This window comes from Leptopilina heterotoma, unplaced genomic scaffold (genome assembly GCF_015476425.1).
Source record: "Leptopilina heterotoma isolate Lh14 unplaced genomic scaffold, ASM1547642v1 Lhet_9, whole genome shotgun sequence".
NCBI classification, from domain to species: Eukaryota; Metazoa; Arthropoda; class Insecta; order Hymenoptera; family Figitidae; genus Leptopilina; species Leptopilina heterotoma.
The window spans coordinates 465,711-479,871 of NW_025111193.1; the positions used below are offsets into that span (position 1 = coordinate 465,711).

A 14,161-nucleotide genomic window follows, 5' to 3' on the forward strand; every position below is an offset into this window, starting at 1 on the left:
CAAGAGAACAAGTGATGGCTCATTTTTCTCTTCCAAATACGATAAGACTAATTTGAAGTTGAATTTCCTTTTTTCCTTTTTTCCTTGTGTGTGTGAAAAAATATTCAATGTGATTCATTTAATCATAATTGATTATGTTGTCGTGTCTCGGAAACATACCTCGCGGTATTCGGAGGTGTTCTCTAGACGCGTCGTCTCCGTCGCCCCTCAATTCTTCTTATTCCCAAAGGTGAGTTTTTCTGCAAAAAAAAACAAAAAAGAAAATAATCTTTAGTTATTTCTACAAATTTTAATCGCAATACTGTCAATTATATTTTGGAGTCAAAAGAATTATTCTAAAATAGAAGAAAAAATTTACTTTGCTAATTATGATTAATTCAATGTTTTTCTGTCCTGATTTCAAATTGTTTGAAAAATATTTTTACTCTTTTCAAACAGAAATTTTTAAATCAGTTAATTTTGCAAATATTTATTTATTTAAAATCCGTTGTGGAAATAAACAATTTTTAGACTACAGAAAGCAGAGGACAATGTAGAGTGGAAAATTTGAAGGAGAGGAAAAAAGAAAGAGAGAAGAGGAGGTGTGAAAGATGAGCAGCTCCTCATGGGGAAGTCTTGTTATAATTGTGGGAGTTGTAATTTGTTGGCAATTATCTTGCGCATCTGAAAGTGACAAATCAGTGAGATCATTGAAAAATCGACGTCGATCGTCATCATGGCATGTGGTTGTTTCGTTTACACAATCACAAACGGCACATGGACGAATTATTCATGCAGCGACAAATTACAAAAATGATATTCAAACGGCATGGGAGAAGACAAGAGCGGACGCATCATTGACTGACATTGAATTGACATATGTCGAGGCACGTGAAACACCCGTCACTGATTCATTGTCTTATCCATTGTCACTTTTAAATCAATTTTGCGAGGATATTGAGAATGGCAAGACGATATTAAACATCGTTATCGGTGGTGGTCCAGCAGCTAGATTCCTTGTGTCAGCAGCATCATCTATCAATATTCCCACTCTCTGGCTACCATTCACCTATCGCGATTTTCTCCAACAGGTCTGTAACTGTATAAAATATCACTGATTTTTTTTTCAATTTTATTCTTTATAATCTTCTATCTTCTTCTATATTAATAATCGTTGTATTCGGGTAATTTGTTCCCAGTTTGAATTTAGATTTTGTTTACTATTTTGTTTCCTAACTATATTTTAATAATTTTTCTTTTTAAATATTTTCAATTTTAAAATTAATAAATATGTATTGAAAATCATTGAATTTTTGCAAAGAATTTTATCAAAATTTATAAAAATCCTAATTAAATTCTTTTAAAGAATTTCTTTCAATTTATTTTAAATAATGAAGTTTCTTTAATAATATTTTAATTGAAGATTTTTACAGTAATTGAATTTTATTAATAATTACTTAATGAACAAATTATTGAATTTTATTAAAATTTTTAGAAAATAATTGAATTCTTTTGAAAAATTTTATAACGAATTAAGAAAAAAATTGAATTCTTACGTGAAATTTTGTTGAAAATAATTAAATTTTCGCAAAGATTTTAGTATTTAAAAAAATAATTTAATTGTTTCAAAGGATTTATTAAAATTTTTGAAAATAATTTAATTTTTCGTGAAATTTAAAAAAAAAATTTTATAAAATTGAATTTTGGCAAAAATTTTTACTATTTATAAAAATAATTAAATTCTTGGGAAGAATTATATTTAAATTTTTGAAAATATAATTTAAAATAAAATAAAATTTTTCTATTAAGAAATGAAGCTGAAACTTTCACTGATTTAATTTTGATAATTAAATGTTAAAGTTGAATATTTTTTAAGAAGCTGTAACTTCATTTTTTAAAATTTGATTTTGATAGTAAAAATATATTTAACTGTAAAATTTAATTTCTAATTAAGTTGGTGCTGCCAACTAGGTGTCAATTTCAGCTTCATAATTAAAAATCGAAATTTAAAATAATTAAAATAAATTGAAAAAAATTTATAATTAAAATTTTTAATTTTTCAGAATCAATCAATTATCTTTTTTTCGAGTTTCCAGGCCTCGGATTCGACTTTTTCGACTATTTTCCAAAAAGGCGATTTTTCTTGACCTATTTTCGAAAACAGCGACTATTTCGACTTTTCTTTTACATATTGCAAAACTATAAACAAATCTTTTCTTCCAAAGTGTCTGAACAGTTTTTTACAAGTCTTTTTTAGCGCATAAAACAGAATTTTGTTAGAAAAAAAGTAAAGTTATTGTGAAATAAATTTTAAAAATAGTTTCTAATATTTCTCAAACATTATGTTTTGAGTTAGACTCTTTTTTGTATGAATTTCGAGAATAACAGAGTTGACAAGGAAAATTAAGTCTGAAAAATCAAAGAATTTTAACCAACGTGGTGAAAAATTTCCAAATTTCTAGAAATGATACAGAAATTCTAGTTTTTTGTGAACTTGGAAAATTTAAACTGTTCTTGAATTTTTCTTTTATGGTAATAAACACGAAGACTTACAGTTGCAATTTTTATGAAAAATTGAATTTTTGTATTTAAATAATTGAATTCTCGAAGAACTTATGGAAAATTATTTTAAAAAATTGATTTACGGAAGCATTTTAATTATAAATTATGGAAAATAATAGAAATTTTGGATGAGTTATAGTAGAAATTTTTAGGAACAATTAAATTTCAAAATTCTGATAAACTTAATAAAAAATAATTTATTTAGAGAAGAATTTTACTTAAAAATTTTATAGGATTGACACAATAATTTAATTTTGTTTTTTCGTGACTTTTCTCTGATTTTTTAAAATTTCAAGTTGAAACATTTTAAAATTTAATTATTTACAAAAATTGTAAACATAACTCTTAAGAAATTCAATTATTTTTTGAATTGTCAAGTAAAATTATCCATTAAATAATTTATAAAAATTATTATTTTCTAAATGTAATTAATTAAAAATATTGTCAAACAAAAATTGTAAATTGCAACAAATGTTATTGAAACAATAACATTTATTGAATTAATTTTATATTTTGGAGAATTTTATAACAATGTTTTTTAAAAATAATCTTTTTTCTGATGAAAAATTTGACAAAATTAAAATAAATTGTATTTTAAATGAATTTTCTTTTTTTTAAAAGTGAATTTTTAAATAACTTTCTGAATATTATGAAAAATAATTGATTTGGAAAAGTCTTTTGATTAAAAATAATAGAAAATAATAATTGAATATTGTGAGAATTATAATAGAGAATTTTAGAAATAATTAAATTTCAAAAGGAATCAAATTGAAATTTTTGAATAATTTTAATTAAAAATTCCCAGAAAATTTAATTTTTAATTAAAAATGTTGATATCAAATTTTTTTGAAAATAGTTACTTATTAGAAATATTTTTGAATTTTTCAAAATATTTCAATAAAAAAATTTCTGAATAATCAAAATTTCGTAAAATTAAATTGAAAACAATTAAAAATTTGACGTATTTAAGTGAACTGTTTTTTGAGTTATTAATTGAACAATTGAATTCTCAAAGAACTTTCTCAAAATTGTTAAAAATAATTGATTTAGAACAAAATTCGATGTAGAATCTCTAGAAAATAATTGAATTTTTGGAGAAGTTACAGTAGCAATTTTTAGAAGTAATTAAATTTTAAAATGTTGCAACATAAAATTTTTTAAATACTTGAATTGATGAAGAAATTTAGTTACATTTTAATAGTAATTGAAAGAAATTATTAGACTTTTGAATAATTTTAGTTAAAAATTCAGTAAAATAATTGAATTTTGGAAAAAATTAATATTTCTTAAGTTCAATTATAAAAATTTAACTATTTTCTAGAGTTTCTACCTCAAATTTTTTTCTAAATCAATTATTTTTAATAATTTTCTGCAAGTTCTTTGAGAATTCAATAGTTCAATTAATATTTCAAAAAAAAGTAAGGAAATTTAAAAAAAATTGAATTTGTAGAAAATAATTGAATATCGAAAGAATTATAAGTATGTAGACAATTTTCAAATTAATTCCAATTCAAATGTTTCAATTAAAAATTTTTTTTAAGATTTAAACTTTGAATCATTTTAATTAAATATTCTAAACTGAGTTCCTTGAAAAATTGTCAAATACTTGTAAATTTCGTCAATTGTGTTATTGAAATAAATTTAATATTTAGGAGAATTTTATTTCGATTTTTTAAGAATCATTATTTTTTTTGTTTCAGTAGAAAAAAGTGACAAAAATTTGAAATAATTGTATTTTAGAGAAACTTTGAATTGAATTTATTATCGAAATAAGGGAAAAAGTGAAGCTTTTCTAAAAATCGGGGAAAAGTCAGAAAAATACGTAATAAATTTTTTGTGACAACCCGGAAGAAAAGAAACGACTTTTTTTTGCCTTTTTTTCCTATTTTGAATCGATTATAACGACTGTTTTTAAACTCGATCCTTATTTTTCTTGTGATCTTTCTTCTAAAATTGATTGATTCAAAATTTTTCCAGGGCCAGAGAGCAAGATTCGAAAGCCGCCTGGGCTCGAGTCCGGAGCAACTTGGATCAGCGGCGGCAGCTCTAATGCACAAAGCCAATTGGCACGCGTTCACTCTCTTCATCGACACAACATTACTCCCCGTGCATCATCTTCTAAAAACACATCGAATGAATTTAACACCCAAAACGATAATTCATCTTCCAACCAACGACAAGACTTTAAGACTAAGACTTCGCCGACTGTCCGAAGAAGGTGGAAGTGGCGGCGTTCTCCTGATAGCGTGCGATCTTTACAATGCCCGAAGAATAATAAAAACCGCGGGCAAATATGAAATGCTCACGGGACGATTTTTATGGTTGTGGCTCGATCTAAAAGAAGAATTACGCTCGAACGAGCCAAATTTAATCGACTCACAATTAATACACGGCACATCACGAGTTGGTATCACAACAAATGATAATTTACCACCCCTAGAAACAATCGAACGTAATGTTAATCTCGTTCCCGATAACGAAATAAATTTAGATTTATTACCTAATTTAGCGAGTGACATACAACGTTTACATGAATATCGATGGGCAAGCGAAATGATTGTAAAACGAAAACGTCAAGATAAATTCATAAATTTTGATGTCGATAATAATAATAATAATAATAATTATAATAATAATAATAATAATAACGAAAATGACGAGCGCGACAAAACGTTTGATAAAAAATTAAATTCTAAAAATTTTATGCCAGTTGGAATGCTTGCCTTGACGCCTTCTAGTTTACATCTGACGAGTGGGGACGATACGAGAGGTTCCTTAAGACGCCTTATGAGTGGCGAAGATATATTGCCAAGTATGCTGCGTGCAACATCACAGGCACTAGAAGAATCTATCGCTCAACTCAAACCGAAATTCTCACGAGTTCATGATTCTCAATTAAAGGATTATTTTATACCCAAATGTCTAGCTCAAAATCAGGCGAAATTTATTTTCAACGAATTTCGCGAAAATATGTCCCGAATATTAACATCAAAATTAAGGGACTCAATGGAGGAAATATCTAGGAATAAAGCGGAATTTCAATTATTGAATCTACAAGGCGTTACCTTTGCCGGAAATAGAACACTCTTGAAGTAAGTTATTAATTCAATGATAACGGGTTAAGGACGAGAAAAATATTGTATACTAGCCAAAAAAACGTTTCTTCCATCTTAGCACTTTTCAATTTTCGTTTAATATATTAATCATATTAAGAAAGATCGTTCGCAATTAGGAATTAATTTTTAGAAATGATAAATTTAAAAATATTTTAATTAAAAAATAAAAAGATAAAAATCTTTTAAAAAATTTCAAAAAACAAAGCAAAATAAAATGGATAAAATTGTCAATAATACCAAAAATTGAAGAACAATATTTAAATTCATAATTAAAAAAATTAAAGTAAATATTAACATTTATAATTAAAAAAATTAATGTAAATTTTTAAAATTCATAATTAAAAGAATTAAAGTACACATTTAAATAATAAATTAATAAAATTACTAAGCAAATATTTTCAATTATTCAAGGAAAAAAAAGAAAGTTCACCTAAAATAACACTAAAATCTACTTGTTTACAATTTTATTCTACAAAATTTGAAATAATTTCCAAAAAAAAAATTGAATATAAAAATTCCCCAAAAGATTATTTTCTTCGAAATTTTTCATCATAATTATTTAAAATTTTAATTTGGGAAAATTTAAAATTCAATTATTTATGAAAGTTGTAAACAAATCTCTTATATCTAAACTTCAATTATTTAAAAAATATTTAACTAAAATGCTTCTTTAAATCAACTTTATTTTTAATAATATTTGAAAAGTTCTTTAAGAGTTAAATTATTATTTAATAAAAAAAAAAAATCCACCTAAAATAATTCTGAAATCAATTTGCTTATCAAATTCAATTTTATTATAAACAATTATTCGAAAATTTTTCAATTAAATATATTCAAAAATTCATCTATAATTTCAAAACAATTTGAATAAAAATTTTTTGAAAAAGTAACTTCTTCAGAATTTTTTAATTAAAATTACTTAAAATTTAAATTTTTCTGAAAATTCAAATTGAATCTGCTGAAAACTTTAATTTTGAGTAATTTAAATTAAAAATTGAGAAAACCTTGTATTTTTAAAAATTTTGATTTACATTGTTTAGAAATTAATTCAATTTTCAAATTGAAAAAAAGTTGATTTAAATGAAAATATTTAGAATTATCGAAATATCGTGAAATTCAATTGAAAATTATTTAATTTTAGACGTATGTATTTTAAATACAATTTTTTTTAATTATCGAATTCTTAAAAAACTTTCACAAAATTACTAAATTTAATTTAGTAACTCTGAAAAGTTAGGCTCCAGAAAAATTTTAATTTAAATTGAATTGAAAAATTTCTCTGAATTTTTTTTTAATATAATCGACAATTTTATTACTGAATTTTTATAAAATTTAAAAAAAATTGAATTCTTCCGAAAAATTTCATTATTTATAGAAATAATAATTGAATTCTTGCGAAGAATTTTACATTTTATAAAAATAATTGAATTTTATACAAATTTTAGAAAATAATTGAATTCTTTCGAAGAATTTTTATTTTCTATGAAAATAATTGAATACTTCCAAAGAATTTTATTATTCCTAAAAAAAAATAAAATTCTTTTAAAGAATTTTATTAAAATTTTAGAAAAAAATTGAATTCTTTTGAAAATTTTTTTAAAATAATTAAATTCTTCCGAAGTAATTATTAAAATTTTGTCAAATAATTGAATTCTTCCGAAGAATTTTACTGAGTATAAAAATAATTGAATTAATTTGAAGAATTTTATTAGAATTTTAGAAAAAAAATAGAATTCTTTTGAAAAATTTTACTAAAATTTATTAAGAATAATGAAATTCTTCCGAAGTATTTCATTAAAATATTTTTAAATAATTGAATTCTTTTGAAGAATTTTACTTTTTATAAAAATAATTGAATTCTTCCGAAGAATTTCATTATTTCTGGAAGTAATAAATTGAATTCTTCTGAAGAATTTAATTATTTCTGGAAGTAATTAAATTCTTCCGAAGAATTTTACTTCTTATAAAAATAATTAAATTGTTTCGAAGAATTTTATTAAAATTTAAGAAAATAATTGAATTCTTTTGAAAATTTTTTTAAAACAATTAAATTATTCGGAAGTGTTTCATTAAAATTTTTTTAAATAATAGAATTCTTTCGAAGAATTTTACTTTTTATAAAAATAATTGAATTCTTCCGAAGAATTTCATTAAAATTTAAAGAAGAATCGGATTCTTCGGAAGATTTTTATTATTTATAAATGTAATTGAAGTCTTGAGAAGAATTTCACTAATTATAAAAATAATTGAATTGTTTTGAAGAATTTTATTAAAATTTTAGAAAATTATTGAATTTTTTTGAAGAATTTTAATATTTATGAAAATAATTGAATTCTTCTGAAGAATTTTATTATTTTTGAAAATAGTGATATTCTTTTGAAAAAATTTTTAAAATAATTGAATTCTTCCAAAGAATTTTATTAAAATTTTAAGAAGAATCGGATTCTTCGAAAGATTTTTATTATTTATAATTGTAATTGAATTCCTGAGAAGAATTTCACTAATTATAAAAATAATTGAATTGTTTTAAAGAATTTCATTAAAATTTTAGAAAATAATTGAATTTTTTTGAAGAATTTTATTATTTATGAAAATAATAATTGTATTCTTCCCAAGAATTTTATTATTTCTGAAAAAATAATTAAAGTTTGAATCTGAAATTACTGAAAATTTCAATTTTCCAGTAATTTCAGATTCAAAAGATAAAAAATGAATTTTCAGTTAATATTTGAAAATAAAAATTTTTGTAATTTTCATAAAAAAAAGTTTAATACCGCGTTTTGCGCTTAAAATTTGTAATAATAAGAATGTGAAAAAGAATGTTTTCTCTTTTCAGATGGACCAAAGTGGGAAACATCAAGGGCGGAAAGAGTGTGCGTCTTGATACGATTATTTGGCCAGGTGGTGGAATTGTGCCCGCTTATCTTGAGCAAGGTGGTGAAAAAATTGGAATGCCCTTGTATCGAATAGTAACTGCACTCGCACCACCATTCACGATGGCAACAAATTTACAAGAAGGCCAGTGCCTGAGAGGTGTGACTTGTCATCAGGGCGAAATAATAAAATGCTGCTATGGATTCACCATCGATCTATTGGCGCAAATGTCCAAAGAATTGGAATTTCGTTTCAATCTCTATATTGTAAAGGATGGATATTTTGGAAGAAAACTTGGACGCGATGGTACATGGAATGGCGTGATCGGCGAGCTTGTTACGGGTCATGCTCAATTAGCTTTTGCCCCATTGAGCGTTTCTAAGCGACGTGCCGAGGTGGTCGATTTTACAACTCCGTATTTTTACAGCGGAGTCAGTTTTTTATCCGCGCCGAAACATCGTTCGGAAATTCCACTACTTGCCTTTCTACAGCCGTTTAGTCCGCAACTATGGATAGCCGTATTTACCTCGTTACATATTACAGCCTTCAGCGTTGGAATCTTCGAATGGTACAGTCCCTTTGGATTAAATCCATGGGGGCGAAATAGAAGTAAGAACTTCTCTATTTCCTCTGCCCTGTGGGTGATGTGGGGCCTCCTTTGCGGTCATCTTGTGGCATTTAAAGCTCCGAAATCATGGCCTAATAAATTCTTGATCAACGTCTGGGGTGGATTCTCGGTTATATTCGTCGCCTCCTATACTGCCAACATTGCGGCTTTGATCGCTGGACTCTTTTTTCATTCCTCCGTCACGACGCATCGAAGCGTAAGTCCTGCAATTTTACATTTTTATTAATAATCAGAAAATTGCAATATTGCAATATTTTTTATTTCATTTGAAAAATGAATGATGCTAAAGTCCGCAACGTAACGAAAATGAAAAACTAATGCTACAACTTTATTTGGATTTCAAATTTATAATTTTTTGCAGTTATCCTTAAAGGAACAATTTCTTAAAACTTTACGAACATGAAAATTAGAGATGGATTTAACTTAAAAAAAATATTTTTTTGTTTTTAAAGACCTTGCGGACTTCAGCCTCATATTGAAACCGAATTAATAGTTGTTGTCAATAGTCAATAATATTGTTATCAATAGTATTATGAAAAAGTGTCAATTTCAAATTTATGTGATTTAAAAACAGGAAATTAACTTGTTCATAAAATTCCGACTTTTATATATTTTCCATCACCGTATAAAATCTGAAGAAATTGAAAAGTTTATGACCCGTGAATTTTTGGATTTAAATTCAAATCTTTTATCGATCATGATGAATTCATGAAAATGTAAGCAAATTTTTATGTGGTTGTGGCGATTCTCGCAATTAAAATCTTTACAAAAATATTCTAGACAGAAAACTCTCATAACACATCTAAGCAGGTGAATAGGTGATATTAATTGAGATCAAAGAACCGATAATAATATTTTAAGACTCTTTCTCAATTTTTATAAATAGAAAAAGAATTTAGAATTTTACTTTTCTGTAAGCATTTTTTCCTGATTTTGAGACCTGATTTTTATTCGAAACATTAGTAATTTTTTCCATAAATAAATCATTTATCCTTATTGTTATTATTTTTCCACAGAAATTAAGATTTTTAACAAATTTATAATTTTTAAACCTTCAAAAGTTCAATTATGTATAAAAACTGTAAACTGTTTTAAAAAATATACAATAATTTTTTTTTTTATTTTTAAGGAAAATTATTCGCCAAATAATTTATAAATAATTATTTTTATTAAAGTTTGTTCAAGAATTCAATTATATGAAGTAAATTCAATTTTATATTTTGTAAAATATTTAATTATCGACAAAAATTAAAAAATAAAATTCAATTATTTTTTGAAGTTTCAAGTAAAAATTGTTCCCTAAATAGTTTATAAATAATAAGTTTACGAATTCAAAAATTAAATTATTTAAAATATATTCAGTTTTACAAGAAACTTTATAAACTTTAAATTTTTTTCTATTTCTGTCAATAAATGAATTTTACAGAATAAAAAATTGTATTATTTTGTAAAAAATGTATTCTTGAAAATCTTTTCATAAAATTTTCATAAAAATTATTGTTTATAAATCACTTAGCAAATAATTTTACTTAAATATAAAAAAATAATTGAATTTCATTTCATTTTCTCTTATTTATTATTGTATTTTTTACAAAATAAATTTTTTAAACTTCAATTATCGTCAAAAATAAACAAATCCGATAAAATTTAATTATTTTTTGAAAATTTATTTTGTAAAGTTCAATTATCGTCGGAAATAAAAAAATAAAATAAAATTCAATTATTTTTTGAACTTTCAAGTAAAATTGTTTGTTAAATAATTTATAAACAATAATTTTACGAATTCAATTTAACAAGAAACTTCACAAACCTTAAATTTTTTTTCTATCTATGCAAATATTCATTGAATTTTTCAGAATAAAAAAGTATTGCGTTTTTTTGTAAAAATTTAATTCTTGAGAAATTCTCATAAAAATAATTATTTATAAATAGTTTAGTAAATAATTTTACTTGAATATTCAAAAAATAATTGAATTTCATTTCATTTCCTGTTATTTATTATTGTATTTTTTACAAAATAAATTTCTTAAACTTCAATTATCGTCAAAAATAAAAAAAATCCAATAAAATTCAATTATTTTTTGAAAATTTATTTTGTAAAGTTCAATTATCGTCAGAAATCAAAAAATAAAATAAAATTCAATTATTTTTTAAACTTTCAAGTAAAATTGTGCGTTAAATAATTTATAAACAATAATTTTACGAATTTAAGAATGAAATTATTTTAAATATATTCAATTTAACAATTTCTATTTATGCAAATATTTTTGAATTTTGCAGAATAAAAAAGTATTTTTTTTTGTAAAAATTTAATTCTTGAAAAATTCTCATAAAAATGATTATTTATAAATATAGTTTAGCAAATAATTTTACTTGAAAATTCAAAAAATTAATAAAAAATCTAATAAAATTCAATTGTTTTTTGAAAATTAATTTTGTCAAGTTCAATTTTCGGTTGAAATAAATAAAAAATAAATAAAAATCAATTATTTTTTGAATTTTTAAGTAAAATTATTCGCTAAATAAGTTATAAACAATAATTTTACGAATTCAAGAATTAAATTTTTTAAAATAAATTTTATTTTAAACTCAGCTGCAAAGTTCAATTATTGTTAGAAATTAAATTCTTTTTCATCACAACTTTAAATTATACACCAACAAATTCTACGTAAAAAAATACACCTTATGAAGAAGAATTTAATTGTGTCAAATTTATTGACTTTAGAGAAAATAATAAAATTACTAAAATATATTATTTCTGTAGAGTTTAATTTAACGGCATAAAGTTAATGATTAAATTAAAGTATCGAAAATTATATTTTCTTTTGTGTCGAATTTTGTATTGTGAATTAATATTTAATTAATATGTACCTAATAAATTAAATTAATATTTAATTAATATTTAATAAATTAAATTAATATTTAATTAATATTTAAGAAATTAAATTAATATTAAATTAATATTCAATATTTTTTTTATGTAAAATTCATTTGTGCAGAATAAATATCATCTGCGTAAATATGATTCGAGTTTTTTCGTGTAGAAATTTTTTTGAATAGAATTTTTTTTCAAGTTTAATTGCGTAGAATCACTACCACCCTATATTTGTAAAGAAATCGCTGAAAAAGAATTGATAAAAATTACATTAGCCAATATTGAATATGAAAAGTACTATGACTCGTGAATTTTGGAATTAAATTACAACCTTTTATCGATAAATGAATTGTAAGTAATTTTTTCTAAAGAAAGGGGGAAAAAAAGAATTTATAAAAATTATATTATCGAAAGTGACTCGTGATTTTTGGAATTATAAATTAAAATATTCTATCGATTAATAAATTCTTTCTAATAAAATAAATTCAAATTGTACTGAATAAGATAAAATACGAAAGGTCTCGTCCCGTTAATAAATAAATTAATAAAATATAATAAAAATTGGAAGTGAATTTATATATGAAGAAAATTGAGAAAACTGGTAAAAATGAAACTAGCGGAAAATTAATAATTAATAATTATAAATAAATTATAATTTATAATTAATAAAAAGGAACAAAGTATAAAAAATAAAATTTAGAAAAAGAAAAATATATTAGAAAATCAAAATATAAAATAAAATTATAAAAAAGAATAAAATGTAAAAAAAGAAAAATGTATAAAAATGAAAAAAATATTAAAAAGAACAAAGTATAAAAAAAATCAAAAAAAAAAAAAATAATACAGAAGAAAATAAAAAATATAAAGAGTATACCAATTATAATCCTGAAAATTGTGTATGTATTTTGTGTGACAGTTATTATCGCAACGTGTTGGAGTCCCAAAAGCATCAGCTGCCGAGTATTATGTGCAACAATATCATAAAGAATTGTGGTCGCATATTATTAAATACTCGTTGTCTGACGTTGCCGAAGGAGTTGAGAGACTTCGAAATGGAAGTCTTGACATTCTTATAGCTGATACTCCAATATTGGATTATTATCGAGGCACTGACAATGGTTGTAGCTTGCAAAAAAATGGCGATACCATCATGAACGCAGACACATATGCCATTGCCTTGTCTAAAGGACATCCTCTCACTGAAACCATTTCCAAAGTAATAGCCAATTACACCAGCAACGGATTCTTGGATATCTTGCAGGAAAAATGGTATCATCATCATCTCTATAGTTTACAACCTAAAACGAAAAATAACATTTACAAACAAATATATAGATAAATCTAAAAAAAAATATTTTTATTTCCAATTCCTCTTTTTTTTCTTCAATTTTCTTTCAAAAAAGAAAATTCTTTTTTCATCTAAAAAGAGGAATTGGAAATATTCCTTCAGGGAAAAAGATGAATCTTATCAACTAATAAAAAATTGTATTATTTGGTTTATATTTTTTTTTTTTTTGAGAGAGAGAGAGAGAGAGAGAGAGAGAGAGAGAGAGAGAGAGAGAGAGAGAGAGAGAGAGAGACAGAGAGAGAGAGAGAAAGATAAATGTTCTAGGAGATAAAAAAATACTCTTGAACCAGAGAGGGTGAAATTAATTGTTCAATTTAAATTCAGGTACGGCGGTTTACCCTGCATGCGAGATGGTGGACTTGGAATCGATCGCGAGCAGGGAGGACAACCACGACCGCTTGGCGTTGAATCAGTGGCCGGGGTATTTTGTCTACTTGGTCTGGGAATGCTTTTAGGGACAATTATCCTCGCCGCTGAGCATTTATTCTACAAATATACATTGCCACGATTACGTCATCGGCCAAAAACATCAATGTGGCGCAATCGAAATGTCATGTTTTTCTCTCAAAAACTCTATCGATTCATTAATTGTGTTGAATTGGTGTCACCGCATCATGCAGCTAGAGAATTGGTTCACACTGTTCGTCAGGGACAAATTACATCTCTATTTCAAAAGAGCGTGAAACGGGTAAGTTGAAATTCACTAGTTTAATTTGCAAATTTATTGTCATTTTTGACAAATACAGTTTGTTCACGAATAAATTTCACGTCATGAAATA

General features: G+C 24.0%; 1 protein-coding gene and 1 long non-coding RNA gene across 5 annotated transcripts in view; one reads left to right on the forward strand and one right to left on the reverse strand.

Moving 5' to 3' along the window:
* The first annotated feature begins 88 nt into the window (after positions 1 to 88).
* The window catches only part of LOC122511745, a 21,472-nt gene continuing 7,399 nt past the window's right edge, over positions 89 to 14,161 (forward strand). For all 4 annotated transcript variants that reach the window (XM_043627188.1, XM_043627189.1, XM_043627190.1 and 1 more), the window contains exons 1-6: positions 89 to 229; positions 511 to 1,070; positions 4,519 to 5,633; positions 8,494 to 9,355; positions 12,951 to 13,303; positions 13,707 to 14,070. In XM_043627188.1, the coding sequence (XP_043483123.1) occupies positions 591 to 1,070; positions 4,519 to 5,633; positions 8,494 to 9,355; positions 12,951 to 13,303; positions 13,707 to 14,070 (3,174 nt within the window). In that variant the 5' untranslated portion in view covers positions 89 to 229; positions 511 to 590. The remainder of the gene's footprint in view (positions 230 to 510; positions 1,071 to 4,518; positions 5,634 to 8,493; positions 9,356 to 12,950; positions 13,304 to 13,706; positions 14,071 to 14,161) is intronic.
* Positions 13,195 to 14,161, reverse strand: part of LOC122511750 — a 14,350-nt gene continuing 13,383 nt past the window's right edge. Inside the window, exon 5 of the long non-coding RNA XR_006302554.1 lies at positions 13,195 to 13,332. This is a non-coding gene — a long non-coding RNA (uncharacterized LOC122511750). The remainder of the gene's footprint in view (positions 13,333 to 14,161) is intronic.